The 22,899-nt window shown below is 41.3% G+C and overlaps 1 protein-coding gene across 4 annotated transcripts in view; it reads right to left on the minus strand.

Annotated features, from left to right (window-relative positions):
• LOC126175633 (tyrosine-protein phosphatase non-receptor type 4) overlaps positions 1 to 22,899 on the minus strand; it is a 171,935-nt gene that overhangs the window by 36,211 nt on the left and 112,825 nt on the right. For all 4 annotated transcript variants that reach the window (XM_049922520.1, XM_049922522.1, XM_049922521.1 and 1 more), the window contains 3 exons: positions 22,770 to 22,887; positions 18,553 to 18,798; positions 17,114 to 17,230 (listed from right to left, as the gene is read on the minus strand). In XM_049922520.1, the coding sequence (XP_049778477.1) occupies positions 17,114 to 17,230; positions 18,553 to 18,798; positions 22,770 to 22,887 (481 nt within the window). The remainder of the gene's footprint in view (positions 1 to 17,113; positions 17,231 to 18,552; positions 18,799 to 22,769; positions 22,888 to 22,899) is intronic.

Raw genomic sequence — 22,899 nt, forward strand, 5'->3', positions numbered from 1 at the left:
GTCATTGGCCAAATGCAATCCACGAAAGTCACATGATGTCAGAGATGTAGCCTCTAGTGTCCAAAATACAAATCTGGCCCATGATGTAGGAAAAATAATAATACACTAAAACTGCAATTTCAGTTCTCAACACAAATTAATGTCTCTTTTTTTGTCACTCCATTAGTGAATCACAAATGGTAATAGAACAGAGGTTGTCATTTTAACAAACTATTGGTGTATTGTACATCTTAGCCAAACTATACCATAATGTAGTACAATACAATACATAGTTATGTCTTAATAGAGGTTTGAAGAACATAGCAACAGCTGACACTTTATTCTGTCCTAATTTTAGTACAATATTGTCTATCTCATTTAATATGTTCATCAACTTAAAAACTCAACACACATCGCTCAACTGTGTCCATTGCTTCAAAAGCTTTTGATATTGTAAGAACTGGCAAAGGTTATGGTTCATCCGCGTCTTCAATTTCTTCATGTTTTTCTCATTTATTCTAACAAGACTTCTTCAGTTGTCACAGACTGACTGACCTAAACACCTTTGTCGCATTCAACATATGCATAAAAGGTAAGGTAGCTATTATTTTCTGCTTGCCCATTATTTACTCCTATTGTTCAGCTGAAATTCCTTTGTTTTTTGGTGTGTGATCTTCTGCAAGTATCTGATGAAAGATAGCATTCTTGAAGTAGTTTTTGACTGTTTTCTTGCACTGAATCCCAGACACTTTTTACAAAATGCATACCACCCAAGATTTTCACCTTTCTCATTGTAGTATTATGACAGGCCAGCCTCATGTGTTTTGTAATACACTGGTCAAAGGTCTGAAGGTGGTTTGTGCAGTTGGGAGGAATAAACACTACACTTATATTAAGTACATTTGATATATCTTGGGGATGCACTGCTCATTGGTCAATGAACAGGATGGTTATTGTAACACCAACCTTGTATCCCAAGACCACAAGAACTGTCTGAAAAAAGTTGATGTTACCCATAATTTCACATTTGATGTATATTTACGTGAGAATATATGCAACTTTTTTAAAGCATTATCTTTTTACCTTTCCAATTATTAGTGGAACAAACCATTCTGTTTCACTTTCATTGTTTCACAGCAACATAATAAGACAGATAGCTTCTCTTTATTAAATCTTCCACTGTGGCTTTTCACTCCTCTGTAGTCAGGTAGAAGGTGAAAGAAAAAGCCCTGTTCCTCTGAGTAAAAAACATCACTGGTGCTGTACCTTCCTATGACTGTTCAGTCATGGAAAAATACTCTCATCAGTCTCAATGTTTACACTTCCAGTGTAACTCTGAAGAAATTTATACATTATGTTGGTTCTTGAAACTTTCAATCCAACTACTGGATGCTTTGAAATTTGTGGAGTCCCACATTTTGTGCCAAATATACCACTTCAGCACAAACCACAGTAACATTAATTTAAGTATTCTAAGCACAATGTTCTTCTATCAAAAGCATTAATTTAAGTATTGTAAGCACAATGTTGTTCTATCCACTTCAACAGCAGTTTTCCCCACTTCTAGAAACTGACAGTCACACATTCCTCCTTCCAAATGTGCTGCTTCAATTATTTTTCAGATTTCCACTATTACATTTATTGTTGATGGAAGAATGTTCAGTTTAAACACAATAACAACATGCTTCACGTGTGAATTTTTGCCTACTTCCTGAATAATGTTTCACTTTTCTTTTGTTAACTGTCTCACTGCATTTTTGTTCATGACATGTAAACCATTCAACACAAAACAATCACGGACTGAGAGTCAGTCAAACACTAAACACGAACAAAGAACACCAATGACTGAGCTATACACCAATAAACATTCAGTTTATCGTCTGGCCACCACAACTTCGCTCCACCCTCCAATCGATACTTGGTGGAAGTCTACTGCCACCTATATTAACTACTTCCACACATCATAACTACCATAGCAGACAATCTGTGGAATGCATAAAGCTGCCAGCACTGAAAAGCACTGTCTTCCTGCATTCCTCCACACCCCGGAGATGCAAATGTCCAGCACCCACCACTGCCAGAACTCCTGATGGCAAAAATTGCAGCCAAACAGCGCTGATAGCACAAAAATTGAAAGTGCCATTTGGGGAGGGAGAATGTACAAACAAGTCATTTTAACAAGCATTTAATGCAATTGGGACTGGGACTTCCAAAAATGGAGGTACTTTGCAGCAAAATGCTGTAATGAGTGACGTATTAATGCAATTCCACTGTATGCACATTAATGAATTGTCATTTGATTTTAAAACTTAGTTTTAAGAATTTTATCTGTACTCAGCTCTGTTTAGCCCAACATGCTCATCCTCTACTGCTCCCTGTGTTCACTGGTAGCTTACACACATTACTATTTTCCCATTCATCTTCAATCCTACTTCTGCATTACCCCTCCTTGATTTTGTATTTGTAACCCTGTATTCACCTGAACTGAAGCCATGTTTTTGCTTCCATCGCACTTCACTAATTCCTACTATATTTGAATTGCTCAAATCAACCAGTTTCTGGACCATCTGAAAAGGAGATCAATAGTACAAATGTCACTTCCATCAACGCTTTATGACCTGTCAATGATACAAAGAAGGTGATCTACTTTACCCCACTTTACCACAAATGCAGGAGTGAAACATCTGTACTGCACTCTAAAATTACTCTGGACCTCTGCAGTAGCCACAGTGGCAGGCAGTTAAAACCCTGGAGTTTGGGTTGCACATCCTCTACACCAGGTGAATCCAGCACCCATTGGACCAGACTCCAAATGGCCTAGTTGCTCACTGATGATTGGAGAAAAGGACAGACCAATGGACAAGGACAGACCAATGGACAAGCAACAGCATGGTATGCAGTGAATTCAGAACAGCGAGGAACTTACATGCCTGATCCACCAGGAGCGGCAGCTGCCGGATGGTGATAGTAGCGGTTCCCCTGCCCCAACATAGAGACTGGGTATAGGACTGGTCCTGAAATCACCCATGGCCAGCCTAATCCCCTCCACAGTAGACCGTGACAATAATCTTCAGATAAGAAGGCCTGTTGACCCACACACTGTGCACCCATAGTCTAGCCGCCATCACATGAAATTCCTATTAAACTGGACCAGATGCACCCTGTCCACTCCCCATGACCTGTGGCTAACACATTTTAAGTTGTGTGGTGCCTTCTGGGTCCTGGCATTCAGGTGTGGGAACCATGACAGATTGTACTAAAAAAATAAGGTCTAGAAACCTCACCGAGACTTTAAAACGTAGAATGGTGTCCCTCTGCAAATCAGGTCTATTAGAAATGTGATGACAATGATTAAAATGAATGAAACAACACATGACTGAAACAATATAAACACACACACACACACACACACACACACACACACACACACACACACACACACACACAAAATCAGCAGAAAGCTGATAACCCACCTTTACAGCCCACTCCTCTCACCTTTGCACTGTAAACTGCAACTGACACATCATCACTGTTGCAGCACTGGAGTAGGAACAGAAAACTGCATTGTACAGCACTCCTTACTACAGATATGATACTGTTTATGGCTATGACAAAGAAGATAACACTTAAAACACTGCCCTGAGAACACCATTGTCCTGCTCATAACAATTCGACAACAAGCATTTAAATAGGAAAGACCTTATGAAGATGGGCAGGTAGTAGGAAAGCCCCACTGGTGGAACTGCCCTGGAAAACTGTTGACTCCAAGCAGTCCAAATGGCTCTGAGCCTAAGGACATCACACACATCCACGCCCGAGGCAGGATTCGAACCTGTGACCGTAGCGGTCTCGCGGCTCCAGACTGTAGCGCCTAGAACCACTTGGCCACCCCAGCCGGCACTCCAAGCAGTGTCACATGCTTTTTTGATATCAAAAGAATATACCAAGACAGTGATGTTTATGTATGAAGGCTGGCTGATTAGTACCTCAGGCCTCAGGTAGCCATCAGAAGGTCTAAATCCCCTGAACCCACACAGAGCAATTAAGGAACTGCCCAGTCTCTAAACATCTAGACCAGATGTTTGTTAACCATTAGTTGCAGGGTCTTTCCTACACATTTCATTAAGGATACAGGGTACTTACAAAAAAAAAATTAGATTTTTCCACCATTTATGACAATTTCTATAGTCTTTTCCTGATTACAATATATACATTATAAGGTTTCAAATGAAAAATGACCTATAGATACCAAATTTTAAAGTTACAGCCATGTATGCAGCCAAGCCCCCTTTATTTCTGTTACTGAAACCAGTATTATTTCAAAAAGAACCGTGAACTTTCGGTTTCCAGCGATTATACTTATGATACATTGTATATGTCGGTAACAGTGCAGGTTTCTAGTGTCTGTAAATGATTATGTTTGCTAGAATTTACTTTTTTTCGCTGAAGCAGTTTGTTCATATGTTACTGAATGTTTGTTGCCCAAGTGCTACATATATTTGTGGGAGTACATATCCTTTAGTGTGCAATAAATATAAACTATGCTACACATCAAGAAATTCAATAAAAGGAAATTCCGTGGTAACCAGTTTACAAACAAAGCAAACAACACTTTTGAAAGTGACCTATGTATCAGACCTTCAGAGAAGAAACTCCCACATGGCAAGCCTCCTGTTGATTCAAATTTTTGTGTTAACAATTATGCTGTTTAAAGTGGATTTGTTGTTGTTGATGTGGGTATCTTATCTTCTCTGATAAAGGAAGTGGTGAAATGTAAACAACGTGATGGTGTAGGCTGTCTGGAAATAACTAAACAACGAAGTAGCAGGTAGGGTTTAGTGTCAAAATTAGTTGTTCTGTGTAGATCCTGCAAATCTACCTCAAAAATGACTTCAAACAGTGTGCATAATTCATATGATGTGAATTTGAAGTTAGTGTATGCGATGTGTGCAATTGGGGGGGGGGGGGGGGGAAGAGCTGCTCAAATATTTTGTGGCTTGATGGACCTTCCTCCTCCTCCCAGTAGGTTCAGCAAGTACATAAAAATACTTTTAGGTGCCTTGACGGTTGTGTCTAAAGCATCAATGAAATGTGCAGAAGAAACTGTAAATATTAGTGGAACCAAGGACATTGCTGTTCCACTTGATGGGATATGGCAATGTCGAGGAAATCATTCCTTGAATGGTGTTGTAAGTGCTACTTCTCTGGAGAATGGAAAAGTTGTTGATGTTGAGTGCAAGTACTGCCACACCTGCCTTGATAACACTGAAGGACATATTGAACATCAGTGTTCTAAGAATTATGATGGTTATAGTGCAGGTATGGAGTGTGATGGAGCTCTAAAAATATTTCAGAGGTCAGTGCCCATTTATAACGTTAGATATACAAAGTACCTAGGCAATGGGGACTCTAAAGCTTTCAATAAAATTAACGAGTTCAATGTTTATGGTGATACCCTGGTAATGAAACAGGAGTGTTGTGGACATGTGCAAAAGAGGATGGGTGCTGGATTGAGGAAGCTACAAAGAGAAATGAAAGGAAAGTTGCTATCTAATGGAAAATCTCTGTCTATCCTGAAATAGACCTCCTTCTGAGTTATTATGGGCTGGCCATTAGATGAACTGCACCTCTGAATAATGTTACAGCAATGAGAAAAGCTGTATGGACCACCTACTTTCATAAGTTGTCCACATATGACCACCCTCTTCATGGATTTTGCCCTAAAGCAGCAGATTCATGGTGTGGTTACCAAAAAGCAAAAGAAAGTGGTCAAATATACCGTCATAAGCATTTTCTTCCAGAGCCTGTTATGAATGAAATAAAATCAATTTTTAGAGACCTGAGTGACCCTGTTCTCCTTAGTAAACGTCTTCATGGGGGGCACTCAGAATACAAATGAAAGTTTCACCAATTGCATGTGGGAAAGATTACCCAATAATGCTTTTGTAGGTCTAAATACATTAAAAGTTGGTGTACTAGATGCAGTGCTATGTTTAAATGATGGAGTGATAGGAAGGTAGGAAATCCTAAGAAATTTAGGCATAAAATATGGCTCTAATATGGAAGATTAATTGCCTGCATGTGACAGACAATGGGTGCATGAAGCTGAAAGATTCACTCTTCTAGTTACCAAAGAAGCAATAAGTGCTAATAGGAATGCCAAGAGGAAGCTTGAAGATTATGAAATGCTGCAGGATGAAGACTATGCTTCAGGAATGTTCTGAGGCACAGTTTAATTGGACTAACATCTTCATTCGCAATTTCCCGTAAGTTGTATTTTTCAAAATTCAGATACAAATATTTCCTAAAGTTTATAAAGCACTGCTCTAATTTTGTTCTGTAACTTGCAACAGTCTATACTTATGGTAGACCTAAGTTTTAATGCAGAATCAACTGAATTATAGAAAAAAGAACATTTTTATTAGGAAAAAATTTATAAAAATTAAAATGTAAGATGTATTTTTTTATCCTTGTTATATATATATATATATATATATATATATATATATATATATATATGGTTATAATAGAAGGAAACATTCCACGAAGGAAAAATATACTTAAAAACAAAGATGATGTGACTTACCAAATGAAAGTGCTGGCAGGTCGACAGACACACAAACGAACACAAACATACACACAAAATTCAAGCTTTCGCAACAAACTGTTGCCTCATCAGGAAAGAGGGAAGGAGAGGGAAAGACGAAAGGATGTGGGTTTTAAGGGAGAGGGTAAGGAGTCATTCCAGTCCCGGGAGCGGAAAGACTTACCTTAGGGGGAAAAAAGGACGGGTATACACTCGCGCACACACACACATATCAATCCACACATATACAGACACAAGCAGACATATTTATTGGTCTTTAAATATGTCTGCTTGTGTCTGTATATGTGTGGATTGATATGTGTGTGTGTGCGCGAGTGTATACCCGTCCTTTTTTCCCCCTAAGGTAAGTCTTTCCGCTCCCGGGACTGGAATGACTCCTTACCCTCTCCCTTAAAACCCACATCCTTTCGTCTTTCCCTCTCCTTCCCTCTTTCCTGATGAGGCAACAGTTTGTTGCGAAAGCTTGAATTTTGTGTGTATGTTTGTGTTCGTTTGTGTGTCTGTCGACCTGCCAGCACTTTCATTTGGTAAGTCACATCATCTTTGTTTTTAAGTATATATATATATATATATATATATATATATATATATATATATATTTTGGGTGGAATTCAATAGGTCTAGTACCTCAGCCATCATGTCATGCATATCTGGTAACAATTTGTTCTCCTTCCAATGTATAACATTGGATTAAATGGTACCTCAATTTGAGGAAGCATTATGTAAAAAATTGCAGCAATTTCCTTGTAATTTTTTTTAATAACCTTAATCAGGTTCAAAAATACTCAAAATACTTCTAATTTGTTTAGAAAGTGCGCTGCATTACCCGACATCAACAAAAAATCTGTAAAACATATACATTATAAACACTGCCTGAAAGAAATAGGTGTTGATTTTTACATAATATTGAGCCAGAAAAGTACCCTGTATCCTTAAGCTCTTAAGCTACACTCCGATAGCTACTGGGACGTTTGGTCCTTACCTGGTTTGAGAAGAGGTGTCAAAACTGCCTCTTTCCATGGGTTGTGAAAGTGGCCTGTCTGCCATATCAAATTAAAATATCTGAGGAGAATTTCATTTGATGTTGCTGCCGAACATTGAAACAAGCTGTACTGTGTGTGGTCGTGATCGGATGCATCATCACGGGCCTCAGGCAGTGACAAATCCTGCTCCCACATGGAGGAATGGCAGTTATAAGACTCAGAATTGTTGGATATGGTCACGCAGTAGCAGCAAAATGCCAGATCCTGGCTGGCAATGACAACCGTCATTGCAAATTGCTCTGCCATCATCTGGCCCATGTCCCGAGCATTGTTTGGAGACAACTTTGTTTCAGCACTGCTGCTACAGTTAGACGACTGTTTACCGGAAATCAATCTAATGGCTTCCTATACTTCTGTAAAACAAGTGGAACAGTTGACAGACCCCAGAAACACTTGCCATGATCTTTTCTTGACCCACATTACTGAGCGGCACTCATCACACCACCAAGCTACAGACTGCCTTAGGTACAGGTTGCCTCCTAAGACAAGCTAAGTCCTAAGCTGAGGACTATGGGATGGATAAGTCAATGCCATGGTGGATCACTTGTGTGATGGGGTCCACCCATTCCTGGACACTCTGTGTTCAAACACAGCTAGCTTGCTTAACGATGGGAAGTGGTCACTGGAATGAAGGGCATCAGTTACTCCCACAGACCAGAGTCTGCAAGAGAAAGAGAGCGGAAAGAGAGGTCAATGGCTGGGGACAACACAGCAGCCAAGAAATGAGTAGGATTGCCGGTGTTGAGGATGCACAGCTCCTGAGACAAGAAACTCTCCAAAACTCAACCCCTAGAGCAAGTTGAGTTCGAGCCCCAAAATACATTATGGACATTTGAGTCACCCAGCAGGAGGAATGGGTGGAGGAATTGTCTGACAAAGCCCATGAGAGATTCAGAATCTATTGCATCCTATGGAGGCAAATACAGTGAGCAGATAGTGATCTTCTGACCCACACGAACTTTAACTGCTACTGTTTGTAGGTCAGTAACCAAGAAGAGACCTGAGGAGTGGTGTAAGTTATTGATGAACACAGTAACACTGCCCTTTGCTCTTTCCCCAGGCAGTGGAGGGTACAGCCCCTTAACTTTGGGGTGTCAGTAGCTGTAAAATGGGTTACCTGTAAACACAAGCACAGGGGATGTGCCTGCACTAGGAGTTTCAGTTCCTCTACATAAGTCCTGAATCCACTCGTGTTCCACTTTAGTATTGGAGCCATTTATCATGGGCCTTGCACTTTCACCCCGTCTCTACGTCACGATAGGGAGCCTGCAATAGACAGATGTTCGGTCTTGGGACGAGATGATTGCCCTGGTCAGACTTCACATCAACTGGATTCTGAAGCAGAAAAAGTAGAACTGTAGGGTGTAATGACATTGACCTTGTTCAACGGTTTGTTTTTGCGTCTGGTGGAAGCTTCTCATTTGCTTTTTTGGCCTAGAAAGGCTTCATAGGATCTACCGCAGCAATGGTAGAGGCAGTGCTGGATTGTTTATCACACTCTGCCTTAAGAGGTGCCATAAGCTCTGTAAAGTTGGCAACTGTGTCTTTATATGATGTTCTTGGGGCTGGGTTGGGGGGGGGGGGGGGGCTAAGGGCTCTGGAACAACTGCAGCTTTACACATGCATTGACAAGCACAGGTGGTAGTGCTGACACTAACAACCCCCTTTTGTGTAGAGGCATTGGCTGTTGGAATAGGATTTTTAAAGGCTGAAGTGAAAGATTTTGTGAATGTGGGAGATTGCATAGCCTTACAGATCTTTTTGGCTTCACAAATCGGGACATGTCTCATTGTTGTCAACTGCTGTATCTTTCATTATACAAGGAAGACACGGCAGTCCCTACTCCATACACAATGATCCTGAGAGCAATTGATGCACTTCAGGGCAGATGAAGAACCAACTCCTTCGTGAGTGGCCTTACCACATTTGCCACAAGTGGCTTTGCCATTACAACTGAGAACAGTATACCCATAGTGCAGGTATTGTAAAAGCTCACTGGGCTGGGTGGAGGAAATCTGCCTTTATGTGTAAGTTTCATGCTGTCGAAAGTAAGAATAAATGAGTCTGATTTGGCCTGATCACCGTCCACCCTTCTCATTAAATTTCACATCAACAACCCTTCCTGGATTCATTCATCTTTCAGTTCCTCTTTTGGAATACCTACCAGATCTCTGCTTCACAGCACCTTTGCTGTAGTTCAAGGTGTTAAGGCACTTTATTTCAATGTCATTCCCTGAAGCATCTTGCTTTCTAGAAGTTCTTTATTTGTTGGGAACTAACATTTAAACCAACACTGTTCCATTTCACAATTGCTTGGCTGATTTCGAAGTGCTAGCGATGTCATCTAAACCTTTTAGAATATAGAAAGTGGAAATTTTCACGAGGCTGCCCTCTTTCCCTTTTACAATAAAAAAATCCCTCTTTCCTTTTTACAATCCAAAAAATCCAGAATGAGATTTTCACTCTGCAGCAGAGTGTGCACTGATATGAAACTTCCTGGCAGATTAAAACTGTGTGCCGGACCGAGACTCGAACTCGGGACCTTTGCCTTTCGCGGGCAAGTGCTCTACCGACTGAGCTATCCAAGCGGGACTCGTGCCCCGTCCTCACAGCTTCACTTCTGCCAGTATCTTGTCTCCTACCTTCCAAACTTTACAGAAGCTCTCCTGCAAACCCTGCAGAACTAGCACTCCTGAAAGAAAGGATATTGCGGCACACAGTTTTAATCTGCCAGGTAGTTTTATATCAATGTGGTGGGGGAGCACCACTTAACAAATGGCGATGGCGGAAGAGACAGTGCCCAATATGCAACCTAGTTAAAATCACAACAAGAGGGATGCGAGGTGGTCATCCAAGCCACTGGGAGAGGCTTAATAACCCAGAGCTGGTTCCCATGAAGGGAGGACCAGTGGTGATGCCAAAGGGTCAGCACCTGCTGACAGAAGGCAACACAAGAGACCATCGGAGGCTATGTAAGAACTACCAGGCGGAGGTATGAGGACTGCAGCGTTGGCAGCAGTTTCAGCAGTCTTGTTTCCTGTCAGACTGATGTGATCAGGAATCCACATAAATATCACATTGGCTCCATCAAGTGTGAACAAGTGACAGTTATCCTGGACCCGTTGCATTAAGGGATGGACAGTGTGCAGCAAACAGAGGCTTTGTAGGGCACTGAGAGTCAGAGTAGACGACGCAATTGAAAAGCCTGTGCTGCCGGATGTACTGCATGGCCTGATACAGGGTGAAGAGCTCTGTTGTAAATACTGAGCAGTGTTCTGGAAGCCAATACCGAAAAATTGTTGGTGCTCATGATGAAGGCCCACCCAACACCACGGTCGGTCCAAGAGCATTAGTGTACACAAGTATACTAATGTGGAATCTCATGTGAATGTCATGAAACTTAAGGCGATACAGCAAGGCTGGAGTAGCGTCCTTAGGAAGCAAATGAAGGCCAAGGTGAACACAGGCCGCCACGTGGAGCCAAGGTGGTGAAGGATTCAAACCCACTGGAAAAGCTGCATGAAATTACGCTGCTGGAGCAAAAACTGAAAGCGAACTCCAGCAGGTATCAAAGAGGGATGCGCCCCATACTGGCGATCAAAGGAGTCATAAAAGAAGGAGGCATAGGATGGGTGGCCACATATGGCAGACACACAGAATGCATATCTTCCAAGGTGAAAGTCATGGAATTGGGACAGTGGTAGTTCAGGCTAGTGTAAAAGGCACCAGTGGCCAAACAGATGCCACGAAGGTGCACACTACTGAGATGGCACAAGAGGGACGGACTTGCAAATACACAAATGAAACACTCATAGTCTTGCTTCGAACAGACAAGGGACTGGTACAAATGGAGGAGCCTGGTTCGATCTGCTGCTCAGGTAGTACCACTGAGGACACGTAGGACATAGACGGACACATACAGCGGGCTGCCATGTAAGACACGTGGAAGGACCAAGGGAGTTTCCTATGGGGCATAAGCCCCAGGAATTTCATAGATTCAATGAATGGAAGAGCAACAGGCCCAAATGTAAAGACGGTGCAAGAAACCAATTGTCCCGCCAGAAATTCATAAAGGTTTTGACAGTGGAAAAATAAAAACCACTGTCGAAGCTCCATGAGTGAAGATGATCGAGACATCGCTGAAGATGCCGCTCAATGAGAAAAGCTCATGGAGAACTGCAATAGATCACAAAATTGTCAACACAAAGGGAGTTGGAGATGCCCAGCAGGAGACAGGCCATTATGGGGTTAATGACAATAGCAAAGAGAAAAATGCTCAGGACGGAACCCTGAGGCACACCATTTTACTGGATAAAGGTGACCGATGTAGGACCCACACACGCCTTGGAAACTCGGTCTTTTAAAAATTCTTGAAGGAAACGGACCATGTGGCCACAGAAGTCCCACGTCGTATTTACTCGAATCTAAGCCGCACTTTTTTTCCGGTTTTTGTAATCCAAAAAACCGCCTGCGGCTTAGAATCGAGTGCAAAGCAAGCTGAAGTTCTGAAAAATGTTGATAGGTGCCGCCACAACTAACTTCTGCCGTCGAATATATGTAGCGCTACAAAGGCATCCTTTGTAGGCACAAAGATAAATACTGGCGCCAAAACCTCTGCGTCAGTAAATAAAATTAAAAAAAAAAAAAAAAAATTGGAAGACGAGCTGTTTTTCTCCGCCCGAGTTTCGACCACTGCATTTTCATATATTATCCAATAAAGTAAATACAAATTCCGTATTGTTCATCTTCGAATTTCAATGTACTATGAAAATCCGACTGGTAATACTGGGATTTTTGTCAATATGGCCAACTCTACGTTCTGAATTTTTTCCTACCTGTGAGAAGAGATGGTTGCTAATAGGAACCTGATGAAATGTGAATCACATGCAGTATTCTCTTCACCATAAGAATAATACGAATATAAACATTTTGTCATGTATTCTTTCGTGTTTGCTTCTATCTCGTTTAAATCCTGTCTGCCAAATAAACTACGAAACTAGAGTGAGACAACAGCAAACGCGGAAGAATATACGTATCGTGTCATGTTTATATTCGTATTACTCTTATGCCTAATAGTGATACAGTCAGAAATGAAGCACAGCAACTGACTAGATTTTTAAATCTAAGATGACTAATTTCTGTGCAGAATTTGATGTACTAAAGAAGCGGCCGCAAAGATTTTCAAATGGAGAAAAATGTTCGCCGAACTCTCATTCAGAACATGTTCTATCATACGCAGTCTATTATTTGGTTCTTGTTGATCATTATCAAAGAAAGCAGCAGTGTAAGTAACAACAAATAGCAGTCTCTTGCCATTGTTTCGCTAATGAGACGATTCCTCACTTTTTTAAATCGTAGGCGGCGGTAGTGCGCACAAAAGCAAGCCATGCCGCGAGCCGCGACAGGCCGTAAACACGCACTATCAGAATGCGACAAACAATGCATGACACAGTATAGTAATGCATTTTCAGCTTGGAGTGACTGACGTAAACACCTATAACATAGAAAACGGCACTTATCAGATCAAAGCAAAATAAGCAATCGATTCAAACCAGACGAAGCACGTGAAAAAGGTAGGTATCCGTATAAATACGCATACGCGTACGCCTGACGCATAGCAATGGCTACCTGGTAAAGCTTAACTGCTAAGCTTTCGACTCAAACCAAACTACTGTAGCTGTATCGTCATTCATTTGACCTAAATTGTGTCTCATATTACAATGGACCAACTCTGTTTCGATTTGGAGGTGCGGCCTAAAACTTTTCTCTCCCCTTGAATTTCGAGTCTCAAATTTCAGGTGCGGCTTAGATTTGGGAATTTTTTTTCCTTTAATTCGAGTCTCATTTTTCAGGTGCGGCTTAGATTCGAGTGCGGCTTACATTCGAGTAAATACGGAAGACGGACACATACAGCGGGCTGCTATGTAAGACACGTGGAAGGACCAAGGGAGTTTCCTATGGGGCATAAGCCCCAGGAATTTCATAGATTCAATGAATGGAAGAGCAACAGGCCCAAATGTAAAGACGGTGCAAGAAACCAATTGTCCCGCCAGAATTTCATAAAGGTTTTGACAGTGGAAAAATAAAAACCACTGTCGAAGCTCCATGAGTGAAGATGATCGAGACATCGCTGAAGATGCCGCTCAATGAGAAAAGCTCATGGAGAACTGCAATAGATCACAAAATTGTCAACACAAAGGGAGTTGGAGATGCCCAGCAGGAGACAGGCCATTATGGGGTTAATGACAATAGCAAAGAGAAAAATGCTCAGGACGGAACCCTGAGGCACACCATTTTACTGGATAAAGGTGACCGATGTAGGACCCACACACGCCTTGGAAACTCGGTCTTTTAAAAATTCTTGAAGGAAACGGACCATGTGGCCACATAAATCCCACGTGTGTAGAGTATGAAGGATACCAGCCCTCCAGCAGGTGTCATAGGCTTTCTCCAAATCGAAAAACACGGCCACGGCCTGGGATTTCCACAGAAAACTATTCATGACATAGGTGGACAAAGTGAAGAGGTGGTCAACTGCAGAACGCCTGCTCGAAATCCACACTCTGCAACAGTTTGTAAATAGTGAGACTCGAGTCACCACACCAGCCGGGCAAGAATCATATGTTCCATCACCTTGCAAATACAGCTGGTGAGAGAAATGGGGCAGTAGCTAGAAGGAAGGTGTTTGCCCTTACCGGGCTTAGTTATGGGTACGACAGTGGCTTCATACCAACGTTTGGGAAACATACCCTCTGCCTAGATGCAGTTGTATGTATTAAGCAGAAAGTGTTTGCCTGCAACATGCTGCAACATCCGAATGTTAATGGCGTCTAGCACTGGGGTGGTAATTGGTATGAAGTGAGAGCATAATCCAGCTCCCTCATAGTAAAGGCCGCATAGTAGCACTTCTGAGATGAGAAAATTATCACCTGAGCTGCTTACACTCAAACGAGTAAGCAGGGTGATAGTGGAAGGAGTTCAAAATCTTCACAAAAGGGCAGCCCAAGATGGAGATAGCAATAGAGTCCACGATGGCATTGGCTGGTACTGTCAGGCCGGAAACTGGGGAATGGATCTTGGTCCCAGAAAGACGCCTGAGGGTGGCCCACATGACGAAAGAGGGAGTGTAGCTGTCAAAAGAACTAGAATGAAATCCATCTAGCTTCTTTGCTGTCCCAAAGAAAACGACACTCCGCATGCACCTGTTTATAATGAATGCAGCTTGCCTTCATAGGATGATGGTTAAAAACACAGAGAGTACATCTCCAAGTGTGAATTGCATAGCAGCATGCCTCAGTCCACCAAGGGACCGGGACATAGTGTGGTAAAGAGGAAGTGTGAGGAATAGAATCCCCTTGGTGTCTGGGTTTTTCTAGCAAGACAGCACATAAATCAGGAAACCACAACAGTAATGCATCAGTAGCATCTGATGAAGACAAGCAGTCATCTCGTGGAAATATTATGCAGTTTAAAGAACACTATCTGACTTAATGCCCGGGATCCATTCAAGCAGTTCTTACACAGGGAAAGCATCAACAACATAACTGGTGTTTCACTGATTTAGTCAGTCTGACGTAGACGATAAGAGGGTCTTGCCGCATATGCATTACATGGCAATGAAGCTGATTAGTTTCTTGGTAAATTTACTGGTGAATCTTTGCTACTGAAGTAATTCACCAGATAGAGGGGCTATTTCCATGCAAGGCCTGCTGCACCAAGCAAGATACCCATAAAATTCTCTCTGTGGTATGTTTAAGGTCTTTAATTGTATTCTTTGTTGACGGGAAAGTAGTCCCTCTTTTCTTTCATCTTCTACAAAGGGAAGAAACTCAGCTTCAAGTTCAAGATACGAGGGTTGTTTTTTAAGTAAGGGCCGTTTTATTTTTAAAAAAGATACAAATACTTTTATAAAAAAAATTTATTTTCTGATTCTACACACTTTTACCTATTTTTCTAAATAGTTGCCTTGTTTATTTAAGCACTTGTCATACCGTACAACTAAGTTTTTAATTCCCTCTTCAAAGAATTCGACCGCTTGCCCCAACAGCCAAGAGTTCACAGCCGCTTTCACTTCATCGTCATCATTGAAGCACTGCCCGCCAAGATGGTGTTTCAGGTACTGCAAAAGGTGAAAATCGCTAGGAGCAAGGTCGGGGCTGTATGGTGCATGGTCCAAAACTTCCCAGCCAAAAGAATCAATCAAATCCAGAGTCTTTTGAGAGGTGTGAAGCCTAGCGTTATCGTGCAGGAGCAAAACTTCTTTTATCAGCATGCCGTGCCTTTTGTTTTGAATTCCTCTGCGGAGCTTCTTTAGAGTTGCACAGTAGGCATCTGAGTTGATTGTCGTTCCTCGTGGCATAAAGTTCACTAGCAAAACACTGCGCCGGTCCCAGAACACAGTTGCCACAATCTTGCGCTTTGACAGCGTCTGTTTGGCTTTGACCTTGACGGGTGAGGTTGTGTGTCGCCATTCCATCGATTGTCGCTTGCTTTCGGGAGTGATATGGGATACTCATGTTTCATCTCCAGTGACAATTTGACTCAACATGTCATCCCCTTCTTCCTCGTAATGAATCAAAAAGTCCAATGAAGTGGCAAATCTCTTCCCTTAGTGGTCTTCTGTGAGGAGTCTGGGTACCCACCGAGAACACAGTTTCTTAAAGTTTAGGTTTTCAGACACAATTTTGCACAAAACCGATCTTGAAACTTGTGGAAATTGTGAATCTTCTGTCCTCACGAATCTATGTTTCGACTGCAGCCACCAAATCATCAGTGATCACAGAGGGCCGGCCTGAGCGTTCTTCGTCATGGACATTTTGACGGCCATTTTTAAACCCTCTAACCCATTGACGCACTTTACCTTCACTCACTGCATTCAAGCCATAAACTTCTGTTAAGTGACGATGAAGTTCTGCAGCTGACAGGCTTCTCGCGGTCAAAAAACATATCACTGACCGTATCTCACACGCGGCGAGTGATTCAATAATCGTAAACATTATAAAGTAGCACAGCAATGCGTACACGTCAGCTACAGAGCTGCAACTTGCATCAGTGTGAACAGGAAGGATGCCAGCAAGTGGTGCGGTGGCTTGTTGCGGCGTCCGCACAAACTATGGGACTATACGCGCGAACGGCCCTTACTTAAAAAACAACCCTCGTAGTTCTCAGATTTTGTTCCTCTGTAGGATACCCTTGACACAGCAGTTTGGAGCTTATTTTCCAATGCAATACAACATCACTCATTAGACTGTCCAAACCACACTTTTTGCCACAGCTTCTCTATTATGTGTACTCTTCATATAAACAACATTGGAGTTTAAAACAGGCATTTCAAGTGTTCTGGATTCCAAGATTCCTTGACATTCTTTCAATGTTACCACTCATTGGTAAAGACTTGATTTGTATGCATATGCATAACATTGTATGGACATATATCAAAAGGCTAAAGTTTCAAAATTACAATAACAAATATGTATGTTCTTACCTTGTGTTGCAATATATCTATTAATTATACCAGATCCAGGAATTTCCATATTAACATAGTTGGCATTTATGTAATCACCAGTGGTCCCACCTTGTAAAATTACCCTTGTTGCATCATCTGCAAGCAGTAAAATATTCAAGATATGTAACTTAAATTACACAATCTACATAATATTTTTTATATTCTACTGTTGCCAACAGAAAGAAAAGATGAAAGATTCAGTGATATAAAGAAAATTCACAATGCAGGTTTAACCAAATAACTCTCACTGTTAACATATTTATCACAAATTCAATTAACTGAAGATTTCCTACAACAAAGTAAATTCAATTCACATTTTACGTTTCAAATGGCTTTGTTTAAATCTTTATATAGCCACAAGTGGCGTAAGTGAAACAATGTATCACAAAATGGTTTGAAATAGATGAAATACCTGTAAAAGTTGTGCATGTATGAGTAAACCTTCACTAGTTGAACATTTTAACTTTTTGATGTCACATTCACTAAACTTACATCACTCGTCAATGATCATGGAAATACCCAATGTTACACACATTCATCCTCCATCACTCAAATTTACAGTACAAAATCATAACAAAAAGAAGGATAATACAGATGCGAGATAGTTTTCTGAAATAACGTAAAAACTGGCGTGAAAGATACCATGTAGAACAGGATAGGTAACTGCTAACCAAATGGACATGCCGGGCAGCAGGTGCTTGCAGCAGAATGTCAATAAATGAAAAGTGAGATGTAGAATGGGGAGGAATAGGACTGGTTCAGAGTCATGAAAGATCATGCTGCGCTGCAACCGGTAGCTACAAGAGGGAGAAAATTAGAGAATAGGTATAATGGGCCAATATAGGAATAAGAAGGGTATAGCAGGGAAAGGACACAAATCAGGATAAAGAGACAGGAGACAAAGAGTCAAAGGAGGGAGCAGGGAGTACTGCAGAATGGAGAAGAAACATGGGGGAGTGAGATCCTGGTGAGAAAGGTGAGAAAGACAGGGGAGAGGGGAGAGGGGAGAGGGGAGAGGGGAGAGGGGAGAGGGGAGAGGGGAGAGGGGAGAGGGGAGAGGGGAGAGGGGAGAGGGGAGAGGGGAGAGGGGAGAGGGGAGAGGGGAGAGGGGAGAGGGGAGAGGGGAGAGGGGAGAGGGGAGAGGGGAGAGGGGAGAGGGGAGAGGGGAGAGGGGAGAGGGGAGAGGGGAGAGGGGAGAGGGGAGAGGGGAGAGGGGAGAGGGGAGGGGGGAGAGGGGAGGGACAACAAGGGGGACGGAGGGAGGAGAGGAAAGGAGGACAGGAACTAATTGAGATTACAATCTGAACAAAAGGTTTGTTACAAGATGAGGTCCCACATGCACAATACGGAAAATATAATAGTGATGAGAAGAATTCTAATGGCAAGGATTGTGAACCAGCTATTGAAATCAAACTTACATGGTGAAATATCACGGTATCTATTTTTGTTTACATTTTCTTGTTTCCTGGATTCATTTGTTGTCAAACCAGGCTTTTTCCTGTACAACTGCTCAAACTGTGCTATGAGAGCTCCACTTGCAAGTCCATCGGCAAGTAGCAGCATGGATTCAGCCAATGCATCAGCCTGGTCTATTCCATTTGTATGTGGTCGATCAGGAACATACTGATATGGAGGTTCCTCGATATCCTGAGCTTCATAAACCGCTAAAAAAATAGTTCAGTTAAAAGTTGGTACTATTAGTATAAAGAAGCACAAAAATTTATTACTGAACATAAATATTTTAGTGTTAGTAATTTCTGAGAACACTTCTCACAGAGATGGACTAAAAACAGTCTTGACTACAATAAAATATTCGCAATGGTAACTGGTTTGTCAGAATTTAACTCTTCAGACCATTTACACCATGATGGTAGGAAATGGCGGCAAACAGAGCAGCTGTCGCAGCTCCACGAACATCAACTGCTATGAGCAGTTCTGACCAAAACCAATTACAAATGTAAATAAATACTGTATTGTGGCCAAGACTATTTTGAATCTATTTTTGAAGTATTTTGGAATCACACTGAATTCACCAAAGAACAGCTAAAAAAATGCTATCTTCTCCAATTGCAAATTCCGCATCCAAACTGACAGACTGTAGTTACTAAATCCAAATCATAACAGATAACCTAAATTCAAATAAAGAAGCATTATCTATGAATTTCTTCCTAAAACACTACAGGAGCATGGATGATCTGTTGAAAACTTGTACAGCACTTTGAGCCATAAGAAATATAAATTTCCCTCAATGTGAGGAAATGAGGAAGCTCATTAACAGCCTGCTAGTAACAAGTGCCCTAGAAATGGAGCACAAGCTACAATACAACTACAACATGAACAGAAATAGGCCACATCCTTTTCAAAAATCATTTTGGCCTTCCTCCTTGGAGCAATTTAGAAAAACTGCAAACAATTCAAATCTGAATGACCAGATGGATATTTGAACAGCACTTCTCAATGAATGGGAAACAAGTGTCAGAACTATGGCACCATCCCACTCAGTTCTACTTTCTAGACAAGAAGAAACGTCTTAAATAGCCTAAAACTGGTTGTCATTTCAAACCCACGTATAGCTTTTTCATCTATCCTAAGTGCCCTAATGTTCAAGTGATAGGTGTTAGCAGACTTTAATCACATACTGTACCTGTGCTCATAATTACTAACCTTAACCTCCACACAGTATTTTAATACTTTAACAGTAAGAACACAAAATCAGTATCAAACATCAGTATCTTTAATTTTAAATTTTTGTAAAAACATGTCTAGCCTCTGAGGCCTGTGTGAGCTGGGCTTGTGTGAAATATATGTGTGTGTGTGTGTGTGTTTTTCCAACTTTAGAAGAAGACTTTTGTCTGAAAACTAAAATGTATAGCAGTCTTTTTATTATGCCTGCCTACAACTCAAGATCTCCGTTATATGAGCAGTAGCAATCTATCCTTTTTATAATCATGTTTAAAATATTAGCATTACATACCACTACACACATGTTAATTTATGAAGAAAATTCAGTTCCTTCTATACAAAACACGTAGATTTGAGCAACTTGAGGTGATGAACATTATATTTCAAAAGTGCTTTGGACTATGAGCTACAACCCTTTAAAAAAAAAAAAAAAAACAGAGAGAGAGAGAGAGAGAGAGAGAGAGAGAGAAAGAAATACAACCCACAGACTCCCCAAAATGAAAATGCCAGTCACACCAAGTTGGATCCTGCTTTCACTCGAACTGTGCAGGCAATATACTTAAGTATTGTTTGGAGGGATTTCTCAGTGTGAATATGGTAGTTATTGGGCAATTACCTTTCTGTAACTATTTGTGGGAAAGACTTCCCACAGCTTTGCAACACTAGTGAAGCAGCTGATGAAGTCCATAAACTATCACCTTCATTTGCTCTTTCATATTGTTCATTGCACACTTGAATACACAACTGCAAGGCTGTGGCATTCCAGGAGGCTGCTGACATTCCCACTGTGTAGACAAACTAGCAGGGAAACAACGCAGCTCCAGCTAGCATGTCTGTCCAAGTAGCAGCTAGTTGCGCGCACACGCACACGCACGCACGCACGCACGCACGCACACACACACACACACACACACACACACAAAACTGTGCACAGGCGCAAACACGCACACACATGTGGGCAGGGGTGGACCAACAGCTTACATGTGGGCAATCTTAAAGCTGGGCCATAGCTTATGTGATTACACTCTGCTGGCCAAGTGCCCAAGGGGCAGAGGTGGCTAAGCAGCATGTGCATGCACAGAATACATGCACTATGGCTGTCTGGCAAGTAGACCAAACTACTTCTGCCTGACAGTGAGCATGACTATGGGTAAGCACCAGCCCCCTCCCCCGTGGGGCAGTGTTAGAAAAGCCTAATATAAACACATACATATGCATAGAAGTGATATTGTAAAAATGACAAATCCTCTCTGCAGCCATCATACACTTGCTGACAAATGCTCTGGAGATCAATGGTATTTGGTATGGTTTTTTTTTCCTTCTTTTTTTTCTAATCACATGAGAATATTCATGTGAGAACATTCAGAAAAGTTCCATTTTTCTTCTTCTTTTCTTATCCACAAATGACACATTTTCCTGTACCCTCCAACCTATTAAGTGATTTGCATGTTGCTGTTGTCACACCAGCACCACCACCACCACCACCACCACCACCATCACCACCACCACAGTAACAGGTATTTTCTGAGTTATGTATTATGTCTTAGTTCTCCATTCTATACTCCCACTAGATTTCTGACCAGCCAATTTCATTCAATATTGAAGTGTGCAAACTGGCACTTAAATCATCTCATGGGGGTTTGAACTGTAGTTGTGCAGAGTTCATATGTTTAATAGTTGCATAAGTTAGTGACTTGATATAATCTGTTGCAATGGTGTACTCCTAGCTGTTTTGCTTGCAGAAGATAGTCTGTTACACTGTTGTCTTTGTTAGTCCCCATTGTATTATTCATTTTCCAAACAAATCTCACAGTGATAGTCAGTCCTTCAGTATCATTTTGAATACAGAAAGATGCCACTACCTCTCAAGTATCAACTTACCTTTTAGTGCTAATGAGTACATTATGACACACAAGATGCATCCTGTTACAGACTTTAGATGCTATATTTATACTCTGCAAATCCGTGAGAAGCAAATGGCAAAGAGTATTTCTCATTGTACCATGTATCGGACTTCTTCCTGTTCCAGTCCTGCACAGAGGGCAGAAAGGACCACTAAAATGTCTTTATGTGAGGAGTAATTAACCTAATCTTGCCTTCACAGTTCCTACGGAAATCATGCGCAGAGGGCTGAAGTATACTCCACATTAGTTCTCAAAACTCAAATTAGGCTTTTACAGTATAGTTGTCTATTTGCAAGCATCTATCAATTCAGATTTTTCAGTGCTTCTCTTATGCTCTCCTGTGGGTCAAACAAACCTGTGACAATTTGTACTGTTAGTGTAACTGGGTACAGGTCCGAACACTTGAGTAATATTCTGGGTTTGGTTATGTGAATGATTCGTAAGGAGTCTCCTTTTTACAATGAATGCATTTTTCCAGAATCCTACCAATGAACCAAACTCTGCCACTTGTTACACCTATGACTGAGCCTTCGTGTTCATTCTATTTCTCATACCCACAAACTGTTATACCCAGATATTAATATGAGTTTCATAAATTCAACTGAGACTCATTCATACTGGAACCATAGCATAGATTTTTGTATTTTGTGGAGTGCACAATGTTACATTCCTGAACATTAAATGAAAGTTGCTAACCTTTGCACAACTTTTGAAATATTATCAAGATTTCACTGGATGTCTGAAATTATACATTATAAATTTTCCTTCAAAGCAGTCCCATATCAGGCTATAGCCCACCACCCACATTTGGTGCTAGATCTGGACCACATTGGCAACACGACTAATTCATAAATCCTACAATCCATTCATGACAACAGTAAAGAAACAAAGTTCCCACAATGGCCACTTTCCCTATCCGTATACACTGGTGGGAGTTACACATTACCCTAACTCTTGAAATAAGAAAGGCATTATGAACAATATTACATAATTACAAACTTACTGTTTATGTACACACAGAAACAAGTGATTGCATTTATTTAACTCACCACTAGGTTTTACGGTCAGTATCAGTTCTCCAGAAGCAGAATCTCTTGTTTCGCGGATCAAATTAACTACCTGTTCATGTAACATACCACTGATGTTTTGGCCATTAATGAAGAGTACCTATAAGGAAAT

This window comes from Schistocerca cancellata, chromosome 3 (assembly GCF_023864275.1).
Source record: "Schistocerca cancellata isolate TAMUIC-IGC-003103 chromosome 3, iqSchCanc2.1, whole genome shotgun sequence".
Classification (NCBI taxonomy): domain Eukaryota; kingdom Metazoa; phylum Arthropoda; class Insecta; order Orthoptera; family Acrididae; genus Schistocerca; species Schistocerca cancellata.